The sequence below is a fragment of the Pelodiscus sinensis genome, chromosome 2 (genome assembly GCF_049634645.1).
Source record: "Pelodiscus sinensis isolate JC-2024 chromosome 2, ASM4963464v1, whole genome shotgun sequence".
Taxonomy (NCBI): Eukaryota; Metazoa; Chordata; order Testudines; family Trionychidae; genus Pelodiscus; species Pelodiscus sinensis.
In genome coordinates this window covers 50,334,552-50,362,530 of record NC_134712.1, presented here as the reverse complement: position 1 = coordinate 50,362,530, position 27,979 = coordinate 50,334,552, and the positions used below count along the sequence as shown (strand labels likewise).

The window sequence follows — 27,979 nt, the reverse complement described above, 5'->3', positions numbered from 1 at the left end:
CCCCAAAACACCTTAATTTTTTTTTTGTTGGCTTCATAGCCAGAACCCCCCAAAAAACAATCCAACTGGAGACGAAAGCATGAGGAATTTATAGCAACTATACGAGCAGCCAAAGGACTAGATCAGACTCTCAAAGAGGGTGGAAAACTTCCTCCTCCTCCTCCACCTTCATATGATCCAGGTATGTGAAATGGTGAAGTTCCATCAAAGTTTGTAATTTTGATATGTTGTATGTGTTGAATTGGTAAGGAATAAAAAGGAATCAGATGCTCATGAATGTGTACAGAGAACTGTCATCTGATAACAGCTAAATAGCTGATGATCTGTTACGGAGTCTGACTGACTAAGAATTGCTAACGTCTATGGGATGAGTCAGGTTTTTGTTTCCTTTCTTTGGAAAAGGAAATCTTTCTTTAAGAATCAGGCCGCCCCATAAAGTATGAGAATTATGTTGAGGAGAATGCGTAGCACTCATGCTGTTATGCCATTTTTTATGATAACTGTCTATAGTCAAGTGAAGACTTCACATATTATTTGTTCCAAAATTTGGACTGAAATTTTATACTCTTCCGAACTATTGTTCCAAATTTAAAGTCAAGTGAATTTTAACTAACTTCATGGATAAATGTACATCTTTGAAATTGAGGTCATGCAGAATATCACTGGTATAGTCCTGTATTAGTGTTTCCACCAATTGAATGCTCACTTTGACTGTGTTCTCTTATGTTTTGTTGCAGTCCCTTCTGTAAGCCAATGAACAATAGCCTAATAGGGCTGAAAAATTACCTTTATCTGTGTTTTGATCAAGTTGCTTGTAGAAAATGTGCATTTAACTGCTGCAGTGCAATGGGACAATAATAACAATATTTCTCATTGCCAGGTGGCTGGGTAGTTAAAAAGTCAAAGAATAAACTAACCAAGTACAGTTTGGAAAGTATGCAAACCCTGATGCTTAAGGTCTTAAGATTACCTTTAAGGGTCTGATTTAAAGCCTATTGAAATAAATGTGAAGACTTCCATTGGGTTTCCGATCATGCCCCCTTTCCGATCATGTCCCCTCTAGGATTTTTAAAAAAAAATCTTCCCCGTGAGCATTTTTTTCTGTAATTACTTGTTCAGGATATCTAGCACCATCCCTACTGGCCAATGTTGGAGACAGGAATGGGGCAAAATGAAATACTATTTTTAATCCAGTAAGGTAATTCTTACGGTACACTGCTTGGATTCTGCCATCATTTATTGTGGATTTGCTAGTATTTGTGTAATTTTAAAGGTAGTTACCAATACAGGGCACTCTCCTTTCCCTTCTCACTCAGCACCCATGTGAAGAGGCCTTCCAGGCTATTAATGTATATGTTACCATATCGGATTAATTCTCTTTTTGTTACCATTCCTTTATATGAAGTCCAAAGATTTAATCTGTGTGAACATTGATTTCTGTAGCTGGTTGAGTCTGGTATCCACATGTCAAATGGCAGAGTTTAGACATGTAGGTCTGAAAGCTTTGTAACTTTACCCAAGTATATTTTCTCCTTGAAATTTATCATCTCTAAGGAAACATCTTTGAACATAGAAGCCAGGATTATCTTTCATTGTTACAAATTTTAGCAAAGCTTTTCCTACCTTTTGCAAAGCTAGCAAAAGTTATTCCTTTTGCAAAGCAAGAGAGACTGTAGTCACTGCAGTGATTAAATTCATCCCGAATTACAACGTACGCACAAATTAATCTGTTTAAGAATGTCTCTAATTTGAGTTACATTTTCCCTTTGATTCAGTTTCCCTGGTCCATATGTGACTTAATTTTTTAGTAATGCTTTCAGTATGCACAATGTTCACTTGTTTCAAAATTATCGGTGAAAACTTGAAATTGCTATTGTTATCTTTTGGGACTTCAATAATAAAGTTTTTGAAAGTGTAATTCAAATCCCAATGATAAATTAGGGCACTCAAATGCAAAGGTTCCTATTAGCAGCTATAGAAATTATATATCTTGAATTTTAATTAGTCTTATAGGTCTTATAAGATATTATCATAAGCAAGCTAGTAAAATACAGTCTAGAGGAAATTACTATAAAGTAGTTGTACAACTGCCTGAAAGACCCGTTGTTCATCTTCCCTTTTTCAAGTTAAGGTGTTTTTTGTTTTGTTTTTAAGATTACATTCAGTGCCCATATTGCCAGAGAAGATTTAATGAAAATGCAGCTGACCGGCACATCAGTTTCTGCAAGGAACAGGCAGCACGTATTACTAATAAAGGAAAATTGACTGCTGATGCAAAAGGGAAGCTGCCTGCCCGAACACAGGTGAATTATGATACTTTCTTTGACTGATGATTTATTTTTATGTCTTTGATTGTTAAGCCAAGTCAGTTAATCATTTTAGGAGTATCACAAAGATAAATATTTAGATGTATAGTGTTAAATAGAGTTAAATAACTTTAAATATATTTATAGACACAGATGAGGATTTGTAGAGTTAAATAATGCAAGTCCAGAATAACATAACTGTGTGAAAGAGAAATCAAGAGGCATAGATAAGAGAAAAGTTTAGGGGGTTGGATGATAGTTAATTAAGTGTAGAGATTCAGGAAGACTTTCCCAGATAATACGAGTCAGATAAAAGAAAGCTGTCTCAAAAGATCAGTGAGATTCTGGGAAATGGAAGAGATGTAGTGCTCCAGACTTTTGCATGCAGAATACTGAAGGTTTATGGAGGCATTAGGAGGAGGAGGAGTACAGAAAGGCAAGATTTGTAAACTAGGTTGAAACAAGTCCAGAGAACATAATAAAAACAAGAACTGAATTTTGAACTGGATTCTTAACTGTGGAGCAAGTTAAGGTACTAGAGCAGTGTTTCTTAAACTTTTTAAGACCAAGGAATACCAAACAATAATTTTTTTTTATGAGGAACACCAAGGATTTTTTGCTGGGGGGGGGGGGAAGTTGGGGGGAACACGGGTTGGGGTTTTTTTTTGCTCAATAAAAGGTAGCCTGCCCCTTTAAGGGTGGCCATTTTGAATTATATTCTCCACAGCACACCTCTGAGTGTGCCGCAGAACACAGCTGAAGAAACACTGTACTAGAGTATGACAATTCTGACTTTTTTTCATGGGACATATGAGAAATTACCAACAAAATAGACAAACAAAAACAATGAGTCTATGGCATCTTAAAGACTCACAGATTTATTTGCTCATAAGCTTACATGGGCAAAGACTTACTTTGTCAGATTTATTTATAGTAAAGCCATGTTCACCTTTAAGGTGCCACAGGACTCCTTGTTGTTTTTGCAGATACAGACTAACGTGGCTACCCCTCTGATAATTTTATTTAGTTGTTTTAGTTTACACTTGTTTTGTTACCATTTTCCTTTTCTGTCTACATCTCTCATGTCCAGACATCTGCCTAGCAGCTCTCTGATAAATATACCAGGTTGCTGAGATGATGGTACACAGATGTCTGGACATGAGAGATGTAGACAGAAAAGGAAAATGCTAACAAAACAAGTGTAAACTAAAACAACTAAATAAAATTATCAGAGGGGTAGCCACGTTAGTCTGTATCTGCACAAACAACAAGGAGTCCTGTGGAACCTTAGAGACTAACAGGATACATCTACGCAGTAGTGTGTACCTCAAAATATGCTACGCAATTTGAGCTACACAAATTACATAGCTTATTTTAAAAGAGCTTATTTCAAAATTTGGCGTTGTCTACACAGTGCTAATTTCAAAATAAATCACTATTCTGGCAGCTTCCTTTTAATCCTCTGCAATGAGGTTTACAGGAAACTGGAATAAGAAGCCCATTCTTTCAAATGTATTTCAAAATAACAAGCATGTTCTTAAGACATGCAGAATACTATTTTGAGATAACAGATGTTATCCCAAAATAGTGCTGCTGTGTAGATGTTTCCATAGATATATTAGGGCATAATCTTTTGTGGATAAAACCCACTTCTTCAGATGAATTGGAGTGGAGGTTACAGAGGCAGGGATATATACACACGCACACACAGGGCTTGACAAAATACGGAAAACCCTACTCGCCAGACAAAAAAGGGACTCGCTGCCCTCCCCCCCAAAAAAGTGTGCTTTTTTTTTAATGGCATAAATTCCTAATAAGAACAGTAATTACTAATAAGTTATTAATAAATATCACCAAGTTGTTAATAAATACCTTATAAACCTCTACCTTTTCCCTCTGCTGCCATGTCTCCTCCCCTTGCTCCATCAGCTCCCCTGGTGCCTGCTTCCTACCACCCCTCACCCTCCTCTGCTGTCCTGAGACCTGCCCCCCTCCACCAGCCCTTCTCTCCCCCCTGTGCCCACTCCTCCAGTAGCCCCACTCTGATCATGTGAGCTACCCCTCCTCATCCCCTCTCCTAACACCTCCCTCTACACACCTGCCCTGCCTCTCCTCTGGTGCTGGTCCCTCCCCTTCAGGTGTCTGCCCTTCTGCTTCACCCCCAGAATCTCCTGGCACCTGCACCCTCCTGGTGCCTCCCCCTTCCCTCCTGCCCCCTTTGCCCTCTTTTTCCCTGATACCCACCCCCTCGCCATCCTCTCCCCTGTTCCCCTCATGCCCCTGTGCCCTCACACATGCCTTGCTCCTCGCCTTCCTCATGCCCACCCCTTCTTTCAAGCCTTCTCCCAGCACCTCCCCCTCCTCCCTCTAGCCCCCAGTGCCCTTTTCCTCTCCTCTCCCAGCATCACCCTGTTCCCCCCTCCCACTGACACCTTCCCTCCTGCCCTTTTCCTCATTGTCTGCACTTGGCCCCCTGGGATTTGTCTCTCCTGCACCCCTGTCTCTTGGTGCCTTCCCCTTTCTTCTTCTTCTTCTTCTTCTTCTCCTGACCTCCTCCGCTCTCCTCCCCTTCCCTACCCTCCCCTCAGCACAAGCCCCTTCCCCATATTTTTCTCCTCCCCTTCCCTCCCCACAGCCCAGCCCAGCCCCTTCCCCTCCCCCAGGGCCAGCTCTAGGTTTTTTGCTGCCCCAAGCAAAACGTTTTGCCCCCCCCACCCCTTTTTTGTGTTGTCTTTTACACTCGCCAGCTGGTAAAATCTACTCACCACGGGCGAGCGTATTTGTCGAGGGGTGTGTGTGTGTGTGTGTGTGTGTGTGTGTGTGTGTGTGTACAGTAAAACTCCAGTTGTCCAGCATCCAGTGGTCTGGCACGCCTGCTAGTCCGGCACCACCTGGAAAACGGAAGTGCTCTAGGCAGCCAATTAGAGCTGCTCTGCCCTGGGCTTCCCTGAGTCAGCCACTCATCAGTTTCAGGAGCGGCTGACTTGGGTACGCCCGGGGCAAAGCAGCTGGGGTGCTGGGTTGGTCCCGTAGCGCTGCCCCTTGGCTCTGCGGGACCAACTCGGCAACCCCACAGCTGCTCTGCCCCGGGCGTCCCCAAGTCAGCCGCTGCTGAAACTGACGAGCAGCTGACTTGAAGAAGCCCGGGGCAGAGCAGTTGGGATGCTGCCGGGTTGGTCCTGCAGCGCTGCCCTCCCATTTCCCCTCACCCCACCCCAGACACCTCAAAGCCCCCCCTTCCGAAAGTCCGGCATACTTGATAATCCGGCACCCCCTGGGACCTAAAGGTGCCGGATTATCGGAAGTTTTGTGTGTGTGTGTGTGTGTGTGTGTGTGTGTGTGTGTATATAATATACACATACATATACAGGGCTCGACAATCTATGTAATCTACTCGCCTGCGGTGAGTAGATTACATCCCGGAAGAGCCGGGTTCGGGTGATGTGCACATGCGCAGAATGCCGGACAGCACGGCTGACGAGCAGGGCTCGCCAAGCCGTGGCGAACCCTGTGTGTGTGTGATATATACACACATACATATATATATAATGTTAATGAAGCTAATCAAGTCAGGGTGGAAGTGGCTCACTCACGGCATTTGCTATGGAGATGTGAATATCAAAAGACGGGAAATTGGCTTTGTTGTGTGTTAACCATTGAAGATCTTTATTCAGTCCTAAGTTGATTGTATTGAATTTGCAGATGAACTCCAGTTTTGTAAGTGGGTTTTGAAATTCTTTTGTGGAAGGATGGCTACTCTCAGATCCATTACTGACTGTCTAGGGTGGTTAAAGTGTTTGACACCTGTAATCAAGGTTTGAAGAAAGACCTGACCTGGATGGGCTGGTACATTTCACACTGTAATGACATAAAAAGTTAAGCACTGGGTACTTATACCCCACTCTGTTAGCCTCATTTAACACAGACACTCTAATTGACTGACGATATTTTTTCCTTTTTTTTTTTTTTCCCCCCTTCTCTTTCTCTCTCCATCCCCTTTCTTTCTCTATTTGTTTGTACCCTGGACTATGGATGTAAGCGACTAATTGACTATCCAGTAAGCAAAAGCTTATTGGCTAGTCAACTAGTCCCTCGACTAGTCGCTTCCCTGCCCCTTGCAGCAAGAGGGGGGAGCAGAAGCCAGTGCTGGGGGCAGCCAGCTTAAAAGAGAGTTTCCCCCTCAGCACTGTCTCCACAGGGGGTAGCGGGCTGATTCTTGGCTTGTGCCCAATCCCAGCCAGTAATTTCTACATTTAAAAAGCAGAAGCATGGGGCGGGACACCCTGTTTGAGCTGGGACAGCTGATTACCGGCTCACGCTGGGCCCTTCCCCTGCTGCACATTAGCCTTTTAAATGTATTAAGAGCCTGTCAGCTTTTAATGCATTTAAAAGGCAGAGCTGCAGTAGGGTTAGCTCCTGGATGGGAGCTAACCCTGCTGCAGCTTCCCCATTTATCGACTAATCATCTAGTCGATGGAAAATTCATCGATTAGTTGATTAAACTAACTTTAACATCCCTACACTGGACCCCATACTTCATTCATCTGAAGAACTGGGTTGTGACCACGAAAGCTCATGATACCATCTACATTTTTGTTAGTCTCTAGGGCCGTGTCCAGACTCAGGGGTTTTTTCGGGAAAAGTAGCCTTTTCCCGAAAAAACTTCCCCTGCGTCCAGACTCAAGCCGCGTTCTTTCGAAATTATTTCGAAAGAACGCGGCTTTTCTTTTGATGGCGGTAAACCTCAATTTACGAGGAAGAACGCCTTCTTTCGAAAGTTCCTCTTTCGAAAGAAGGCGTTCTTCAATGTAAAGAGGCCGTCTTCGAAAGAGAGCATCCAGACTCGCTGGGTGCTCTCTTTCGAAAAAGCGGATTTCTCTTTCGAAAGATCCGTCTGCAGTCTAGACGCGATCTTTCGAAAGAGGCTCTTTCGAAAGATGCTTTCGAAAGAGGCTCTTTCGAAAGAAGCCTGCAGTCTAGACATAGCCTAAGGGTGCACCTACCCTTCAGGGCTTAATTTGAAATAAGCTACACAAATTGAACTACGCCAATTAGTAGCTTATTTCGAAGTTGGGAGCATCTGCACAGCATTTACTTTGAAATAGAGCACTCTTCCTCTGACTTTCCTTAATCCTCATACAGTAAGGGTTACAGGAGTCAAAATAAGAAGTCCTCCAGCTTGACAGTATTTCAGCATTATTTCAAAATAACTGCCTGCTGTGTAGACACGGACTAAGTTATTTCGAAATAATGTCGCTGTGTAGACATAACTTTAGGTGCTGCAGAACTATTTGTTGTTGAAGGTTTTTTCAGTTACAGACTAACATGACTACCCTCCTGAGGCTAACAGTCTTTTACTTTATATTTTATTACTGGATTAAACAGCTAAATAATTAATTATATTATAGTTTTATGTCCATTGTTACAGTACAAGCCTGCTACTGTTAGAAAGGCACCTTCTACAGGATCAACACCGTCCTCTTCACGCTTACCACAGCCAAGTAATGTCAGCAAAACTGTTGTAGGTATGAACTGGTATTTTGAACTGTATATTTACTTTCTAAATAATTGATTTCAGATGGAAATAATGATTGTATAATTTTAGTAGCAGTAGAGTTCTACAAGTAGTGCGCACAGATAAAGACAAGACATAAAAGTTTCTTATGGAGAACTTGTAGAACTCAAACAGTAGCACATGGGTGAGTTATATTGCAGTTGGCTTTTACTTGCATACTACTTCCTGTTGCTTTTTACTAGATTTTTTTTTTGTAATCACAGGCCTTTTGCTACATTTTAAATTGGCATCTATTGTGATTTTTGATTTGTAGATTTAGTTATTCAATAAAAATTCAATTAAAGACTTAGTAAGTGTCCTAAAACAGGGACACTGTTTCAGTCTGTTCATCGAGATACTTTTTAGCACATTTATGACTTTATTCATGCGTATTCCTATTCAGGTCACTGAGACTGCTTTCATGCTTAATTACCCATTTGGTTAAGTACTGTGTTTAACTGGGTCTTCTGTGGACTGATCAAGTGCAACACTGCTTTTAATTTCAGCCTTTTGAAGTCAGATTTTGATTTTGGTTGGTAAATTCTCTTAGTACACTGCATATACTGGTAAGCAATTTAAAATATATGTATAGTAAAGCAAATTCCATAAACATTGGGCCCTATTCTAATTGCAAATAGGCACCTAGCATTTCTGTCTGTGAAATTCATTATTGCATTTATACGGCCCTATTCATTATTGAATTTTCTTTAAAATGCAGAATGCACCAATTCATGCCCGTATTTTTAGTAGAATAGACCTTTTTGTCTCACTGGGCTTCTAGGTAATGATTAGTACTCTTACTAGTGCCATTATATATTCAGAAATGAGTTTTTAAGAATTTTGTGTTCTGATTTAAAAGTGGGCTCTACATGTTATCATACAAGAATACTATTTTTTCATCCAGTAGCAAAATCTATTATTAGCTTCTTTATATCATAAGGTACGCCTACGAGTAAAGTGTTATCTACAGGTGGGCCTTCTGGAAGCAAAATTCAGACCTTATCTCCAGCTCATAAAAATTCAGTGAGTGTGACAAGCCCACAAGCAGGGTAAGTCCACGTTAATTTTGTAGTTCATGTTTGATTTGTCCTTGATGACGTTAGTTTTAAAAGTGTTAGTTGTTTACTGTGCCATCAATTATATTTAAAAATAATTACTTTCCTTTCTATTAATGATAGAGATGAAATAGGTCAATTTTATCCCTGAGTCAACTCTGATTTTTCTGCATATGAACCAAAGATAAATTTTACATGATTTGTTTAGGCCATAATATGGCCCACAGGATGGATCCAGCTTGCCAAACATTTCTCTCCAGCCCACCATGGCCCTCCGGGAAGCTAAAAGTCCCATCCAAGAGAGTTTACATCTAAGAAATAGGATAAGTCACAGATGGATATAGATATACTGAGCCCATATTGGTCAGCATCATAGGCAGTGGTGTCTGCATACTAGTAGACTAACTATTGTCAAGTGTTAGGGGTTGTTTTTGTAAGCATTATGGAAAAACGGGGTTTTGAAGGGGGATAATGAAGTTGTTTTGTTGATACTTATAGGGAGCTCCTCGCAAGCATAGTGGACAATGTGAGAGAAAGTATGAAGGTATATACATAACAAGTAGGCAGTGAAGGCTGGTATCTGAGGCAGTTGGAGGCAGGCCTTGACATTTCAGTAGTACATGAATGATGACATACTCAGAGTAGTTATCAACAATTTGCTGTCAAGTTGGGAGGGCCTATCTTGTGGAGTCCTGAAGGAAATCAGTCCTTTTCGCTGGTACTATTCAATATTTTAATTAGTGATTTGGATAAGTAAGTGGAAAGAATGCCTATAAAATATGCGGGTAACACCAAGCTGGGAAGAATTACAAGTACTTTGGAGAATTGGATTAGAGAATTCAACAGATCATGGCAAACTGGAAAGTTGGTTTGAAGTTGAGATGAAAGTCAATAAAAGACATTATTGTGTAAAGTATTTTACTTAGGAAAGAAAAATCAAATGCATACCTAACAGTAGCAGGGAATAATTAAGTAATAATACTGCTGAAAAGCATCTGGAGATTACAGTATATCATATTCATCATATTTATCTCTTTTTAAAAAAGGCTATCATTCCTGGGTATATTATTAACAGGAGTGTCATCTAAAAAGTTAGAGGATAACTGTCCCACTCTGCTTAACAATGGTAAGGCCTCAGTGGGAATATTGTGTCCAGTTCCGTAGATATCCGTGTGGATACAAAATTGGTATCTGCATCTGTATAAATGATTCGTGGATATCCATATCCATATCTGCGGATACCCATGGTTATAAAGCATATATTTGCAGTGTTTGAGACAAAACTTATATCTGCATCCATATCTGCAAAAATGAGCTGTGGATATCTGCATCCACATCCTCACATACAGATACTCGCAGATATAAAGTGGATATCTATGAATTTGTAGAGCTATACAATTGTAGATATCACATTTTAAGAAAGATGTGTTCAAATAAGGGACAGCAACAAAAACGATCAAAGGCTTAGAAAACATGACCTATGAAGAATGGTTTAAAAAAAAAAAAGATACAGTAGAGTCCTGATTATCCGACCTAAATGGGACTGATGGGTGGTTGGATTAACGAAAATGTCGGATAATACGGAAACACGTATAAAATCAGGTTTATTAATAATTATTCTACAGTACAACTAACATAATGGAGTACAGAACATTTAGTATGCAGCGTGGCAAAACGCAAAAGTTATTGTTTTAAAAAATTAGTGATTGAAGTTTGTTTCCCAGCTTTTTTTCTTTTCCTTGCGGCGAGGTCGCGCCAGCGTCTCAATAACATAACATCACTAGCAGTTGCCTCCCCTTGTTGTTCAACATAAGCCAGTGCCGCCTCGAGAGCCTTGACCCCTTCACTATGACTCATTCTCTCCGTTTTGTCATTGTCATTTGTATCTTCTTCATCTTCATTGTTATCCCGATTCACCAGAGCTATTATGTCGTGGTCAGTCAGTTCTTGTTGCTCATCCTTCTCCATCCATTCCTGTATATCATCATCATTCACTTTCTCACAGCTGGAATTTGTTGTAACAAAGGTAGCAGGCCATCACAATTTTCTTGCACCATTTCTTGTATATTTTCATCTTCCGAAAGTAACTTTCTCCATAATCTTGCCAGAGTTTGCTGTTCAGTCTCTTCCCATGATTGTGCTATCCAGTAAATAACATCTTTTATGTTCACTGTCCTTAGCTTATCTAGCATACCACTTCCATCATCTATCACCTCAATGAGAGTAGTTAAAAGCTTATGGCGATATTTTTTTCTTTAACGTTTCAAGCACACCTTGGTCCATAGTCTGACACAATGAGGTGATATTAGGAGGAAGAAAAATTATTCTAATGTCCCCACTGATCAGTTCATCCTCATGAGGATGAGATGGTGCATTATCAATTATAAGGATTGCTTTCACTGGTAGGTTTAGCAATTTCAAAAATTGTTCTAATGAAGGAACAAATTCATTGAAAAACCAGCCTCAGAAAATTGCTGAATCCATCCATGCATTCCTCTGATTCTTGTACAAAACTGGTAGAGCAGTCATGGCTAGGTTTTTGAAAGCTTGTGGTTTTTTCGCCTTTCCAATAAATGTGAGTCTTAGTTTGTGGTTACCAGTAGTGTTACTATAGGCTAGAATCGTCACTCTTTCTTTACTTCATTTATACCCAGGAGCTGAGGCTTCAGCGCGGGAAGCTAAGAGTTTGTGAAGGCAGCATTTTATAGTTTAAGCCGGTCTCCTCACAGTTACATATCTGCTTACCTGATAATCCTTCATTGTCGATGAGACACTGAAATTTAGCTTTAAATTTCAGAAACCCACCCTGATTTGCCAGTAATTTTTCACCACAGATACTGAGCTGCCTTAACCCATATCTTTTTTTCCAGTGATCAAGCCAGCCTACACTAGCTGTGAAATCAGGTTCCCCTTCATTAAATTCCTTTTGGAAAATCAGAGCTTTCTCTTGCAGAATCGGGCCTGTGACAGGCATGCCCTTATCCCTTTGCTGTGTAACCATAAGAACAAAGCTTCACTCACTTTTTCATATTCACATTTCTTCATTGTTTTTCTGTCCTTCAGTCCTTCACTTGAGGCTCGATCAGAGCACCACTTTTCTAACTCCTTTCTTTTCCTCTTCCAGTCACCAACTGTAACTTGCCCCACACCGAGTTCGGATGCAGTTTTTAGCATGGACTCGCCTTTGTCTAGTCTCTTTAAGGCTTCAAGTTTTTGTTCAATGGAAAGAACCACTTTTTTTCTCTTTTCACTCGCCATGTTCTTCAAACAATAAAATTATATTACAGTAAGGGGAACACGCAATTGGAAAAATGAAACACAATCACAGCACAAACATAAATCACTAGCGCAGAGGAACAAACGAAGCTACAGCCATGGCGGTATATGACACATGCGTGCATAAATAGCATGTCGAATGGCTACGTCGGATAAAGCAGAATGTCGGATAAACGAAGGTCGGATAATCAGGACTCTACCATATGTTTAATCTTGGAAAAAAGAAGACTGAAGGGTGACCTGATAAATCTTTAAAAATATTAAGGGCTGCTATTCATTTGATAATAACTCAGTTATCTAAAATATTCTATTAGCCAGCCCCCTACAAACTCGCAACATGTTGGATAGCAGAGCTTTTACTGTAGTTGTAAATTCTAAAAGCGCACAAAGTCGTCTTTCCTCTATACTGGCTGGTCTGCATAGAGAATAACAACCTACTACTGCTATCAATTATTTTTTTAATTAAGAGGTAGAGATCAGTCTTCTGGATATAAAAATTGCTGACTTTTTGCTGACCCTTATGGTGTCAGTGTGGTGTTCCCAGCTAGACTTTGTATTTGCAGATTTTTTTTTAAATCTTAAATTACACTAGTAAAACACTATTATAAAAAATGTTATTAAGATTTGCAAAGTCAAGCACTCAGAAGTTAGGAACACCACTACGCTGAAGTTTCCATCATGTAACCTAAATTAGGTCTATCTTGTGCACTGAATGAGGCAAGGAGGGAAACCCAGGATATGATTACGTAATTAGTGCCTCCACATACATGGGCTAAATTAAGGCAACTTTAATTCTATAATTTCCTAAGTGTAGCAGGGGGTGGTAGGAAGAAAAAGGATGAGCTCATGATTGAGATAGTTGGGATGCCCCTTCTGAGAACTTGATTCGATCAGTGCCTCTGCCAAATAGTACCTGTGTGGTGATGGGCAAGTCACTGAAACCACACTTTTTCAGTTAGCCACTTTTCATGGTTCCTCACTTTCTGGGTGCTCAGCTTGAAGCTCTGCAGATTGATTTGCAGAAGCACTCAGAGCTGCAGATGAAGGCAATAGGAGCTGTGATTTGAAATTATAAAGGGCTATAAAAATGTTCACTACCCTAGGTGTATCAAGATGGGCATAAAAATTAATAGATAACTGACACTTGTGGCCTTAAATAGGGGATGCAGCTATACTTTTTCCCTCTAGGTGGCAATCTTTCACTGCTTCATGAGACTATTGTTAAAAAGTATTGCTATTCCACTGTGGGCAAAAATTTTGTATGAGGAGGGGTCAGGGTTGTTCCCCTCTCTGGCACACCAACTGCAGAAGGTGAGGACCCACAAGAGAGCTTCAAAACCTTGCCTCTACAGGCACTGGTTACAAAAAACTTCCCCGCTAGAATCCTAATCCACAGATTTGGGGGAATCGCTGCCACCATCAAATGCTTTTTTGTCCCTGAAGACCAGGGTGAACACTGGAAATCACCCTCAGGGGTACCCCAAGCTCTTTTGCCCCAAAAGAGCTTGAGAAAAGAAAGGAGGAAAAACAAGCTGCAGTCTCTGGTAGCAGAACCCTCAGTAAGAGGCATACAGACACACACAGACAGACCTTCCAGGACACAAGAATGAAATCATTTCCTTAAAATAAATGATTATTACAAAACAAAAGATAAACTTGATAAAGCATACGTGGTTGCTAGATGTTACAGGGCACTAAGGAAAACAAATTTAAAAAGACATAGAGAAAATCTGTAGGAACAATGCTTAGATGGTAGAGGGGGAGGGGAGGTAAAGAATCACACAGAGCAGTTAAAACCAAACTACAAAATAAAGAAAGATACCCTGAATGACTGGATTCCCTTTTCCCTTTACTTACTTCTACTTTTGTCTTTGTTCAGTCCACTCCCATGTCCTGAACACCATGGAGCCATGGTAGACCTGCCTCGGTTTAAATCATTCTGACTCTGACAAGTCCTGGTGTCCCTCTGCCACACAAAGAAAGTAGATAAGGAACCTATATTCAATTCAAATTTTAGGGTTACCAGATGGTTTCAACAAAAATACCGGACACGCTTGACATTACATCACAGTCTACATTATATCTTATTTAGAAAATACTGGACATTTATATTTTCTCAGTTTGTTTCCCAAACAGAGAGCTCAAATACTAGACTGTCCGGTTCAAAACCGGACACCTGGCAACCCTAAATTTCAACCCTCTATGTTGATTGGTTCCCCCCAACCCCCTGGCCAACACCTTTGCTAGCTATCTGAGCTTCACTCCTTAGTGCTGGTCAGCACTGCTCCTGTCCATTACAGGGGGTCATTCCAAGAATTTGGTAAATGGTCAAGGGCCACACTCTTTGATATGAATGGAGGAGGTGGAGGGTATGGGATGGAGATGGGATGCAGAAGGGAGCTTGGGATAAGGAACTGGGGTGCAGGAGGGTTGTGGAATCTGGGAGTGAATTTGGGTGAAGGAGGGGGTTGTGATTTGGGACAAGAGACTGGGATGCAGGAAGTGGGGTATGGATGCAGGAAAAGATTCTGATCTGGAGGAGGGGTGTGGCGTCTGGAAGGGAGTTGTGTTCTGGAGAAGGGATGTTTGAGGGGGTGCAGGTTTGGGAGGGAGTATGGATGCAGGAGCAGGGGTGCAGAGGGTTTGGATTGTATGAGATAGGACTGAAGGAGAGGGGCAGAGGGTTGGAGAGGGGAAGGAGGGGTTGGGGGTGCCAGAAACAGGCTCTGGCTGGGAGGCACCTGGGCAGTTTCCAGCTAGCAACCCAGCTGTTTCCTCAGCTAGAGTCCCTGCTTTCTATGCCCGTGCACTGGTGCAGACGCCATTTGGCTATGAATGCTGCGGGCACAGAGGAGGGAGGGGTACTTAGCAAATATGCAGCAATGGAAACCGGCCAATGGGAGCTGCAAGATTTTCTGGAGGCAAGGGCAGCATGCGAAGCCTCTCTCTCCCTCCCTCCGGGCTCAGAGAGCTGTTCTCAGCAGCGTATGGGGGTGGGGTTGGCAAGAAGCCTGATGGAGGCTCCTGCAGGCTGGATATGGTGGGTGGCAGGTTGGATCCCGCCCGGGGGCTGTATTTGTCCCACCCCTGTGCTATTCAGATAAGGCTATTAACCATGCATGTTTTAAAGGTGATTTCTGAAATGCAGTGTTTCTTTTAAATAATTCTGTAGTAAGAAAATTATGTAGCTCCATTTTATGTTGTAATAATGCTTAAATAGAATAATGTTTAAACAGATGTATTAATGCAACTCTGTGGTAGCATTCTCTGAAATGCTTCCAGTTCCATGAGTAGAGTCAGAAATGCATATTTGCAGAGTCTAAATCTGTGGATGAGATGATGTAGTAAGTGAGAGCTTATACAGGAAGGATAAACCTAAACCAAAACAGAACCAGAGTTCTGGCTTGTAAACTGAAAAAGTTATAGAAGTTTTTAAACTGAGGCATGAGGGGAGGTAGAAAAGTTGAGAGATGCAGAGAAGTGCAAATTCAGGCAGAAACCTGAAATAGAGTAAATTCATTAAAGGGGGAATGCCACATCTTAGTAAAGAGGATAGAGAAGAAGTTGGTATAGTGAGGCATAGTGCACCATTAAAATATTCTGTTTAAATATACACATGAAAGCAAACAGCTGGATATTGACAAAATGCTTATACAAATGCTAGAAGTCTAAACACTAAGATGTCTGAACCAGGGTTCCTGGCATTAAATGAAGATAGTGATATAATAGACATTTCAGAAAATTGGTGGAATGAGGCTAATCAATGGGACACAGTAATATTACTGAATAAAATATATAGGAATGGCAGAGTAGGTCATTCTGATGGGAGAGTTTTAGCGGGATAGCCATGTTAGTCTGTTACTTTAAAAACAATGAGTAGTCCTGTGGCACCTTAGAGACTAACAAAAATATATATAGTATCATGAGCAGAAGAGGGATAACGCAAACCCAGAATTTAGAACAGAAAAAGAAGGGGGAGGGGAAGGTACCTGTCAATTGTAGGACCAATGCTAATGAGGCTAATTAAGTGCGCTGGAAGTGTCCGATACTTAGCTTTTGATGTGAAAATGAGATATTAAATGCCTGGAAGACTTGATTTAAAATGCAACATCCAATTGGTGTCTTTGGTCAAGCCCAGAGAAAAAGCGTCAGATTTGCAAATTAATGTCAATTCTTCTCTCTCTCTCGCTCTCTCTCTTTGTAATGAGCTAGTGAAATAGCTTTGCAGAAGAATGGCTACCTTTAAATCCAGTGAGTGACTTGTGTCCATTTATCCTTTGTTGTAGGGACTGTCCAATTTGACTAGTGTACATAGCAAGGGGCATTGCTGGCACTTGATGACATATATCACATTAGGGCCAGGTCTTCACTAGACCTGGAAGGTCAGCTTAAGGTATGCGGCACAGGAGCCAAGCAAACAGAGCTGTAAACAGGGGAGTTTGAGTGGGAGTTTGTAAAGGGAGTTTGGATATTGGAACTTGTTTGGAGTTTGTTTTTGCTGTGGAGAGAGTGTTTTGGTTTGTTTTTGTGTTCACCGGACTAATAGGATTTTGGTGAGAGAGTAGATAAAACACAGAGGCATTAGTGTCCATGGCCCAAGTAGTAGAGAACACAAGGAGGATGATTGGATGAGTGGTAGCTGCGGTATGTACATGATTCTGGAGGAGGTACCTGAAAGGAGTTTTGTTTGCATGAAGTGCCGCCTGATAGAGCTAGAAGAAAAGGCCTGGAGATGCAGGTGGAAACTCTGGTCGAGTTTAGAAGGGGGTTTGAGCAGATGATGGGGCAAAGGCATGACGTAGCTGAAGGGGAAAGCTTAGATATGCAGATGGAAGCAGGATCAAGAGCCTCAGAGGGGGGACTGCTGGGCGGAGAAAATGGACAGTGGAAGCATGTGACTCAGAGGACCAGGCAGAGGAAAAGATGGGTCAGTGAAGGAAAAATAGAGCTCAAGAACAGGTATGTGGAGCTGGAAAATGAAGGAGTACAGCAGGTAGATAATGAAGATGGAAGGGTAAGGAAGAAGAGAAGAGTGGCTAGTCCCATAGATAAAGGGGAAGACTTAATGGAGACAACACCAATAATGAGCATTAGGATTACAAGGGAAAATAGGAATGGCAAGGACTTGCAGCCAGAGGAAGCTAGAGATAGACCAGAGAATTTCACTGTCACTAGGAAAAGGCAGGTCTATGTGATTGGGGACTCCTTATTGAGAAGAATAGATAGGCCTGTAACCAGAGCTGATCCAGAGAATAGAAGGGTGTGCTGTCTGCCAGGTGCTAAGATACGAGATGTGGAACTGAGGTTGAAGAGAATTATTAAGGGAGCAGAAAGGAATCCATTGATCATCCTTCATGTAGGAACAAATGATACGGCTAGATTCTCGCTGGAACGAATTAAGGGAGACTATGCTAGGCTGGGGAGGATGCTCAAGGAAATTGAGGCTCAGGTGATCTTTAGTGGGATTCTGCCTGTTCCTAGAGAATGGCAACTAAGATGTGACAGGATTATGATGATCAATAGATGGCTTAGGCAGTGGTGCTATAAGGAGGGCTTTGGGATGTATGGTCACTGGGAGGCATTTATGGACAGAGAACTGTTCTCTAGAGATGGACTTCACCTAAGTAGGGAGGGAAATAGACTTCTAGGATGGAGGCTGGCCCAACTTATTAAGAGAGCTTTAAACTAGGAATTTGGGGGAGACGGTTGGGAGATGCCCAGGTAATCTCTATGCCAGATTTTAACACTGAGAGGGAGGAAAGCTAAGTAAGAAAGGATATAGCTGGGGGTGGGAGAATGAACATGAGGAAGGGTGGGGTGGATACTAGTCTAATAGGTCATATTGGAGGTATAACGTCTGTTCCAAATTGGGTAAAGAATGTGAATGAGGCCAAACAGCAAAAATTAAGATGTTTGTACACCAATGCGAGGAGCCTAGGTAACAAAAAGGAGGAACTAGAGCTATTGGTCCAGGAAGTGAAACCAGATGATATAGGAATAACAGAAACATGGTGGAATACTAGGCATGACTGGAGTACAGGTATTGAAGGGTATGTGCTGTTTAGGAAAGACAGAAATAAGAGTAAAGGTGGTGGAGTCGCATTTATATCAAAGATGAGGTAGATTGTAATGAAATAAAAAGTGATGGAATGGAGAAGACAGAGTCTGTCTGGGCAAAAATCACATTAGGGAAGAAAAATATCAGATCCTCCCCTGGGATAGTGCTTGGGGTGTGTTATAGACCACCAGGATCCAATTTGGATATGGATAGAGACCTCTTTAATGTTTTTAATGAAGTAAATACTCATGGAAACTGTGTAATCATGGGAGATTTCAACTTTCCAGATATAGACTGGAGAACAAGTGCTAGTAATAATAATAGGGCTCAGATTTTCCTAGATGTGATAGCTAATGAATTCCTTCATCAAGTAGTTGCTGAACCAACAAGAGGGGATGCTATTTTAGATTTGGTTTTGGTGAGTAGCGAGGACCTCATAGATGAAATGGTTGTAGGAAACAACCTTGGCTCGAGTGATCATGAGCTAATTCAGTTTAAATTAAATGGAAGGATAAACAAAAATAAATCTGAGACTAGGGTTTTTGATTTCAAAAGGGCTAACTTTAGTACATTAAGGAAATTATTTAGGGAAGTTGATTGAACTAAAGAAATTATGGCTCTTAAAGTGGAGGAGGCCTGGAATTATTTTAAGTTAAAGTTGCAGAAGCTGTCAGAAGCCTGTATCCCTAGAAAAGGGAAAAAAATTATAAGCAGGTGTGTTAGACCAAGCTGGATGAGCAAGCATCTCAGAGAGGTGATTAAGAAAAATCAGAAAGCATATAAGAAGTAGAAAATGGGAGGGATCAGTAAAGAAAGCTACCTTACTGAGGTTAGAGCATGTAGGGATAAAGTGAGAGAGGCTAAAATTCAGGTAGAGTTGGACCTTGCAAAGGGAATTAAAACCAATAGTAAAAGGTTTTATAGCCATATAAATAGGAAAAAAAAACAAAAAAAGAAGTAGGACCGCTAATTACTAAGGATGGAGTGGAGGTTAAGGATAATCTAGGAATGGCCCAATATTTGAACAAATACTTTGCTTCAGTCTTTAATGAGGCTAATGAAGAGGTTAGGGATAATGGTAAGTTAACAAATGGGACTAAAGATAAGGAGGTAGATATTACCATATCCGAGGTAAAAGCCAAACTTGAACAGCTTAATGGGAGTAAATCGGGGGGCCCAGATAATCTTCATCCAAGAATATTAAAGGAACTGGCACATGAAATTGCAAGTCCATTAGCAAAATTTTTTAATAAATCTCTAAACTCAGGGGTTGTACCATTTGACTGGAGAATTGCTAATATAGTTCTGATTTTTAAGAAAGGGGGGCAAAAAAGCGACCCGGGTAACTGTAGGCCTGTTAGTTTGACATCTGTAGTATGTAAGATCCTGGAAAAAATTCTGAAGGAGAAAGTAGTTAGAGACATTGAGGCTAATGGCAATTGGGACAAATTACAACATGGTTTTACAAAAGATAGATCATGCCAAACCAACCTGATCTCCTTTTTTGAGAAAGTAACAGATTTTTTAGATAAAGGAAATGCAGTGGATCTAATCTACCTTGACTTTAGTAAGGCATTTGATACAGTACCACATGGGGAATTATTGGTTAAATTGGAAAAGATAGGGATTAATATGAAAGTTGAGAGGTGGATAAGCAACTGGTTAAAGGGGAGATTACAGCGGGTCATGCTGAAAGGTGAACTGTCAGGTTTGAAGAAGGTTACTAGCGGAGTTCCTCAGGGATTAGTTTTGGGGCCAATTTTATTTAATCTTTTTATTGCTGATCTTGGCACCAAAAGTGGAAGTGTCCTAATAAAATTTGCGGATGACACAAAGTTGGGAGCTATTGCCAATTCAGAAAAGGATCAGGATATCATACAGGAAGATCTGGATGATCTTGTAAATTGGAGTGATAGCAATAGGATGAAATTTAATAGTGAGAAGTGTAAGGTTATGCATTTAGGGATTAATAACAAGAATTTTAATTATAAGTTGGGGACACATCAGTTGGAAGTAACAGAGGAGGAGAAGGACCTCGGAGTCCTGGTTGATTATAGAATGACTATGAGCCGCCATTGTGACATGGCCGTGAAAAAGGCTAATACGATCTTGGGATGTATTAGGCGAGGTATTTCCAGTAGGGATAAGGAGGTGTTAGTGCCATTATACAAGGCATTGGTGAGACCCCATTTGGAATACTGTGTGCAGTTCTGGTCTCCCATGTTTAAGAAGGATGAATTCAAACTGGAACAGGTACAAAGAAGGGCCACTAGGATGATCCGAGGAATGGAAAACCTGTTTTATGAAAGGAGACTCAAGGAGCTTGGCTTGTTTACCTTAACCAAAAGAAAGCTGAGGGGGGACATGATTGCACTTTTTAAATATATTAGAGGGATAAATACCAGGGAGGGAGAGGAATTATTTAAGTTTAATACCAACGTGGACACAAGAACAAATGGATATAAGCTGGCTAAAAGGAAGTTTAGAAACCTTTGTCTAATCTCAATTCTAATCATTAGAGGAGTGAGGCTCTGGAACGGCCTTCCAAGGGAAGTAGTGGGGGCAAAAGATCTCTCTGGTTTCAAGATTAAACTAGATGCGATTATGAAGGGGATAGTTTGATGAGATAACATGATCTTGGTAACTAATTGACCATTCATTATCAGTGGGAAATAGGTCAATGGAGGGATGATAGGAATTACTATAGAGAACTTTCTGGGTGTCTGGCTGATGAGTCTTGCCCACATGCTCAGGGTTTAGCTGATCGCCATATTTGGGGTCGGGAAGGAATTTTCCTCCAGGGTAGATTGGCAGAGGCCCTGGAGGTTTTTCGCCTTCCTCTGTAGCATGGGGTACAGATCACAGCTAGAGGATTCTCTGCATCTTGGGGTCTTCAAAGTATTTGAAGGCTTCAGTATCTGAGGGTATGTCTACACTACCCCGCTAGTTCGAACTAGCGGGGTAATGTAGGCATACCGCACTTGCAAATGAAGCCCGGGATTTGAATTTCCCGGGCTTCATTTGCATAAGCGGGGAGCCTCCATTTTTAAATCCCTGCTGCTTCGAACCCCGTGCAGAGCGGCTACACGGGGCTCGAAGTAGGTAGTTTGGACTAGGGTGCCTATTCCGAACTACCGGTACACCTCATTTCACGAGGAGTAACGGTAGTTCGGAATAGGAACCTAGTCCGAACTACCTAGTTCGAGCCCCGTGTAGCCGCGCTGCACGGGGTTCGAAGCAGCGGGGATTTAAAAATGGCGGCTCCCCGCTTATGCAAATGAAGCCCGGGAAATTCAAATCCCGGGCTTCATTTGCAAGTGCGGTATGCCTACATTACCCCGCTAGTTCGAACTAGCGGGGTAGTGTAGACCTACCCTGAGATATAGGTGAGAGGATTATTCTAGGAGGGGTGGGTGAGATTTTGTGGCCTGCACTGTGCAGGGAGTCAGACTAGATGATCATAATGGTCCCTTCTGACCCTAAAGTCTATGAGTCTAGCTACATAGAATACCTTAAGATGAGTTTGGTGACATCCACACAGCGGGAGGCCAACAGGAGCAAATGCTCCCATCAGCTTCCCTTACTTTTCGCAACTGTGAGAAATACAGGTGCGGGCGCTACCCTCAGAGTTCAATTTATGGGTCTAAATCAAACCCGATAAATCCAATGCAGAACATCAATTTCTAGCTCAGCGACTGTAGATATGCTCTAGAGGGTATGTAGTTGTATGAGCCCCTGATGTTGTGGCTTATGTGATTAGGTCCTGTGATAGTGTCACTTCCATAGGTGTGTGGACAGAGTTGGCAATGCGGTTGTTGCAGGTGTAGGTTTCTGGGTCAGTATATGTGAGGTGTGACTGCTGGAAAGTATTTGCTCCAGGTTAAGGGGTTGTCTACAGGCAAGGATTGACCTATTTCCCAAAGCCTGTGAGAATGAGAGATTGTTTTGTGGGAGAGTGGCACTATGTGAAAGAAAGCTTAAGGTCACATAAGTAAAATCTCAAATGAATCAAACTGTACCATAGTCTTCTCTGGATAGAAATTCCACGTTTGAATAATAAGAGTATAATAGCAGAATATATACTCCTAATCACCTGGTTAGGATGGTGATGGTGATTATGAAACACTCGGGGAGAGTAGAAGCAACAAAGGCAGAAAACACAGTAATAATAGGGGATTTCAGCTATCCCCATGTTGACTGCGTGTATTTCGCCGCAGATGGGGAATGTTTCTACACAACATAAATGACTGCTTATTGGAGCAGCTTGTCTTAGAACTCATAGAGTGGGAGTCCTAGATAGAGCATAGGATTTCCAAAGGATGAATGTAGCCTAACCTCTTGGTAATTACATTATGTAATTCATTATTAACAATCTTGATGAGGTGTGGGGGGAAAATACCAGAGAAACCCACCACAGTGACATTTAATATCACAAATAGAAATTACCCCAAAATTATGAAGCTAGTGACACAGAAAGTAAAAGAAACTGTGATGAAGTTTGCAGGCATATTTAAAACACCATGATAGAGGCTCAAAATAAATGTATATCCAAAATTAAAACAAAAACAATCTGATGACCAAAATAAGTCACCATGGCTAAACAGAGTAAAAAAAAAAAAAAAAAAGTGGTAAAAAGGCATCCTTTAAATATTGGAAGTCTCAGAACTGCTAACTAGTATGTAGTCTATCCATTTAAATCAGCTTCTGTACTGGATGACTGGAGGGTAGCTAAAGTAGTGCCAGTTTTTAAAAAGATTCTAGAGCTAATCCTGTAAGTTACAGACCAGTAAACCTAATTCCGTACCAGCCAAATTGATTGAAATGATAGTAAAGAAAACAATTATCAGACACAATAGGGTATGTCTAGACTGAAAGGCTTTTTCCAGATACCGGAGGTATCCCGAAATAGCTACCCTGCACTCAAGGAACACGTCCACTATTTTAAAATAATTTTTGAAATAACGGACGGGCTATTTCGGCATCCCTGTAAATCACATTCCATGAGGAATAAGCAATGTCTCGAAATAGTGCTTTATTTCGAAATTTGGCACTGTGTAGATGTGCCAAATTTTGAAATTGCAAATTGTGTATCTTACTTCGATTTTATTTAGAAATAGGCTAAGTGCAAATTGCATATCTTATTTCAGTTTTAGAGTGCAGCTTAGATGTATCCATAGATGAACATGTGTTTTTTCCAAAGGAAAATCATGCTTCATCAATTTAGTAGAATTATTTGAGTGGTTCAACAAGCATGTGGACAAGGAGGATTCAATGGATAGGATATACTCAGACTTTCGGAGAGTGTGACAAGTCCCTCAACAATGGCCTTAAGCAAACAAACCAAGTCCTTGTGGATCAGTACTTGGTTAAAATATAGGAAACAAAGGGCATGAATAAATTATCAGTTTTCACAATGGTGACAGGTAAATAGTGGGTTCCCCAAGGATCTGTACTTGGACATGTGCTTTTCAACATAGTCATAAATTATGTGGAAAAAGGGTAAACAATGAGGTGGCAAAATTTGCAGACCACACAAAATTGCTCAAGATAGTTAAGTCCAAGGCTGTCAGTGAAGAATTACAAAAGGATCTCACATTGGGTGATTGGTCTACAAAATGAAAGATGAAATTCTGAGTTGGTAAATACAAAGAAGTACATATTGGAAATGTAATCCCAACTATACATGAAAAAATGATGTCTAAATTTAGCTGTTACCACTCAAGAAAGAGATCTTGGAGTCATCATGGATGATTTCCTTGAAAACATCCACTCAATGTACAGCCAAAAAAGCTAACAATATTAGGAACCATTGCAAAAGGGATAGAAGATAAAACAGAAAATATCATGATGTCACTATATATGTGCACGGTGCGCACGCACCTTGAATGCTATATGCAGTTATGGTCACTCCAACTCAAAAAAGAGAATTGGAAAAGGCACAGAGAAGTACAATGACAATGATTAGGAACAGGAACAGGTTTCATACAAGAAAGATTAAAAGGGACAGCACTGTTCAGCTTAGAAAAGAGGTGACTGGAAGAGAATATGATAGAATTCAATAAAATCATGAATGATGTGGAAAAAGTGACTAGGAAAGTATTATTTGCCCCTTCACCTAACACAAGAATCAGAAAAAACTTAAAAAACAACAAATAGTCTAGTAGCACCTTAAAGACTAACAGAACATGTAGACAGTATGAGCTTTCATGGGCAAAATCCACTTCTTCAGATGACCGGAGTATAATATGTCCAGAAAAAGAGACAGTAAGTAGATAGTTCAGATAGTTACAGGAGGCTGTTAAGAAACATTAGCATCTTCATTGTTTGGTTGATTGGTTAAGTCATTAAAAGGTTGAAGATAGTGTGGGAGCCATCCTATAACCTGGTTCAGACGACTAGCATAAGAATTAAACTTGTGAATGAAGTTAAGTTCCAATCCTTCTCTGTGTATTTGTCCTGTGAAATTGGTCAGAGCCAAAACGGCAACTTGGAGATCTGTCAATGAGTGTCCAGGAAGATAAAAGTGTTCTCCAATATCAGGATTTACCCAGTGAATGAACAGGCAGCAGGCTTAAAACAAACTTAAGGAAATGCTTCTTCACACAATGTACAGTCAGCCCGTGGAACTCAATGCCATGGGATGTTGTCAAAGCAAAAAGTGTAACTGGGGTTTAAAAAAGAATTTGATAAATTGAAGATGGTTAGGTGAATACTCATGTTCTGGGTGTTTCAACAAATGTCAAGAAAATAATTATTTTTAAGCTCCGAGAGCACAAATGGAACATTAGGAAAATAAAAGGAAAGCCTGGGTGAGGAAAAACTCCATTGACTTCTCTAAAGCCAGAATAATATTACCTAGATTTTATATACCTAACTTTTTATTCATAGGTCTTAGAGTTGGGGAAGCTGAACACACAGAAACGTGATTTGCTTAGGGTCAGTCAGTAGAACACTTGAGACTAGAATCCAAGTGTACTGAGTCCTAGTCCAGTGCACTAGCCACTAGGCAACACTACTTCTCTTGAAGTTTTTCACCCCTTCACAATTGGAGACCTGGAGAAAGAAAATTAACCCTAAGTAGGCAGTAGTCAGGATCATATTTGGATAGTGAATCAGGTTAATGAGGCCCCAAGTTAGTTCCAGTGCACACTTTGAAGAAGCTCTAAGAAGTGCTATATTATGACAACTTCTTCATTTGGGGAGAGGGGACAGGAAATTCCTGTTAAGCTGCTTGGCATACTCAGATCTCCGGTAGAGTAGTACAATTCAAGTTTATTATGTACTTAGAATTAGAGCTGGGTGAGAAACAGTTTTTCCATCCCATGAGAATTTTTGAGACAGTGTTATGAACCACTCCCCAAAAATTCTGATCAGGTCAGTAGAAACAGCTCATTTAGATATTTTTAAAATATTTAATGTTCATTTAAATTTTTTTATTTTTGTTACATTTTTACTCAACATTCACTTATATTTTGAAACCAAAATTTATTTGACTAAGAAATGAAACTTTGTGATTTAGAAGATGCCTTAAACAGCATTTCAACAACTTAGAAATTTTCTCAAACTATTTTTCAGTTTAATTGATCCCTTTTCGGCAAAGGGTTTCACTTTTGTCAAATTGGCATTTGCTGACCAAACAAGGGTTGTCAAAAATGTATGATTAGCTGTTTAGCATTTCCATTTTATAATGGTAGAAGACAGGTCATGCCTGATATTGACAATGACGCTTATCTGTTCTGGCTAAAGTATGTTGTGTGCTGATTCTGAAGACCTATCCAGTACCAAAAATGCCTTCTCAAGCAGTTCTGCCACAGTCTTTTTAAAATGTCATTGTTTCTGCCATCTATTTTAATTAATCTTTAAGAAATGTTTATACACAGTTCATACACAGCTTTAATTCTCCATTGAGGACTATATAAATACATACACTTCCTGATCTGTTCCATACTTCCAAATGTCATCTCTCTGACTCTGTTGACCTCAAGTTCCCACCAACAAATTAAAGGCTCAATCAACTTGGATTTTTAAGTTCACCTGTATTGACAACCATATTTAGTATTGTTGGTCTTGTTACTTGTTGTATATACATTTTTTGCTGACATTGCATTGAGATAATGTAAGTTTCAAGAACTATGCAGAGCCTTACTGCTTTTCTGTAGTATCTTGCAATCTGCATGAATTTAGTATCTTTAAGATGATACTGTAGAAATGGATAATTGAATGAAAGATAATATTCATATTAGAGAGGTATACAAAGAAAATAACTAATTTTCACGGGTTATTAAAACCATATCAAAGCTTAATTTATATGTTGATGAATTAAGTTGCTATGAAGCCAATACTAAAATTACATTTTAGTACCTTGAACTTTCTTTTAAAAAACGTTATGGATTTTGCTGGCTCTTTATAGGCATATAACAAAAGTAAGGTTCTTTTTGCCTCTACCTCATGAGAATTTGGAAATTGTGCTTCTGCCTTCTCAGAATTTTAAGTCACATGGCGTCCGGGTCTCTCAGTGTTAGACAGGGATGCGAATAAAAGGCATATTGCATTATTTTGATGTTATGCTCAGGAACTCCTGAAATGGGAGAGGGAAGAAAGACCACTTCTCCTTTTTCAGGAAGTGTAGTCTGGAAGAATATAGCATTTTCCTCATACTTGCCCTCTGTTTTATCCCACGGTTTGCCTAGCAAGGTTGGGGTGTGACTCTTCCGAACAATAACCTGCTGATATTAACTCTTGCACACTAATAGTTCCTCAAAGAGGTTTGAGCTAGTATTTCAAAATATTGTGGCTCAAAGAACACTAAGGAACTGTTTCTCCATGACAGCAGGGTCCACATAGATCATTAGTATGCAGCAAGCTAGTATGGGGTAGATTCTTGTTCCAGTTTGCCACAAACTAAATATTTGGGTAGGCAATCTGTCAGTGAAGTTTGTATGAGTTCTGCATGAGCTCTCCATTCTGCTTCATTGCCATGATTAATTTTACTTTATAATGCTACCCAGTTTATTGTGAGATAGTAAATCATTAAATTACACCTTTTGGGATTACCTAGATTTAATAATTTGCATTAATGTGTTGGAGACACTAATCCCAATATCCTTTCTGGCACTTTAGAAGGAAGTGCCTTTTGATAGACCAAGGCTATGTGCAAGGAATACATGTGCTTTTCTGAAAACATTTTTGGAAAAGGCATGTTTTTTTGGCATCCCGGTAAACCTCGTTCTATGAGGAAGAAAGGATGTTCCAATAGAGGGTTTTTTCCCGACATTTGGCCCCATATAGACAGGCCAAAAGTTGGAAAAGCCTCTAGAAGAAAAGCGAAAAAAGATACTCAAATTGCAACTTTTCTTTATAGGGTAAATATAGCCCAAGATTGTAAATAACTTCCTGAAGTTAATGTGTTCACTGGGTCTGACTGTACAAGATAAGAATAATTGAATTCAAAAAATGAATAGAGCTGTGATGAGCAAGATAAATGTTTAATTGTGATTACTTGTTTGAAATACTTGCAATAATATAAATGGCAAAGTAGCAAACTCCTTATGAGTCCACCTTTATATATTTTAATAGTAAGACGGACAAGTTAGGCCCACCACTACGAACTGGAAGAGATGTACAAAGGTTGTATGACAGTGATACAAAAACAGACAGTACCATCAAAAGACCAAATGAGTTGTTGCCCATTAACAAGTAAGTATTGCAAATCAGTGTGCTTTATCTCTTT

At 40.3% G+C, this 27,979-nt stretch overlaps 1 protein-coding gene across 4 annotated transcripts in view; it reads left to right on the top strand.

Moving 5' to 3' along the window:
- The window catches only part of ZC2HC1A (zinc finger C2HC-type containing 1A), a 49,842-nt gene that overhangs the window by 9,737 nt on the left and 12,126 nt on the right, over positions 1-27,979 (top strand). The window contains exons 4-8 of one of the 4 annotated variants that reach the window (XM_075920483.1): positions 40-181; positions 2,155-2,303; positions 7,735-7,831; positions 8,831-8,909; positions 27,826-27,945. In XM_075920483.1, the coding sequence (XP_075776598.1) occupies positions 40-181; positions 2,155-2,303; positions 7,735-7,831; positions 8,831-8,909; positions 27,826-27,945 (587 nt within the window). Of the gene's footprint in view, positions 1-39; positions 182-2,154; positions 2,304-7,734; positions 7,832-8,800; positions 8,910-27,825; positions 27,946-27,979 lie in introns of all 4 variants that reach the window. The other 3 variants (XM_075920482.1, XM_075920485.1, XM_075920484.1) reach the window with 3 other exon arrangements.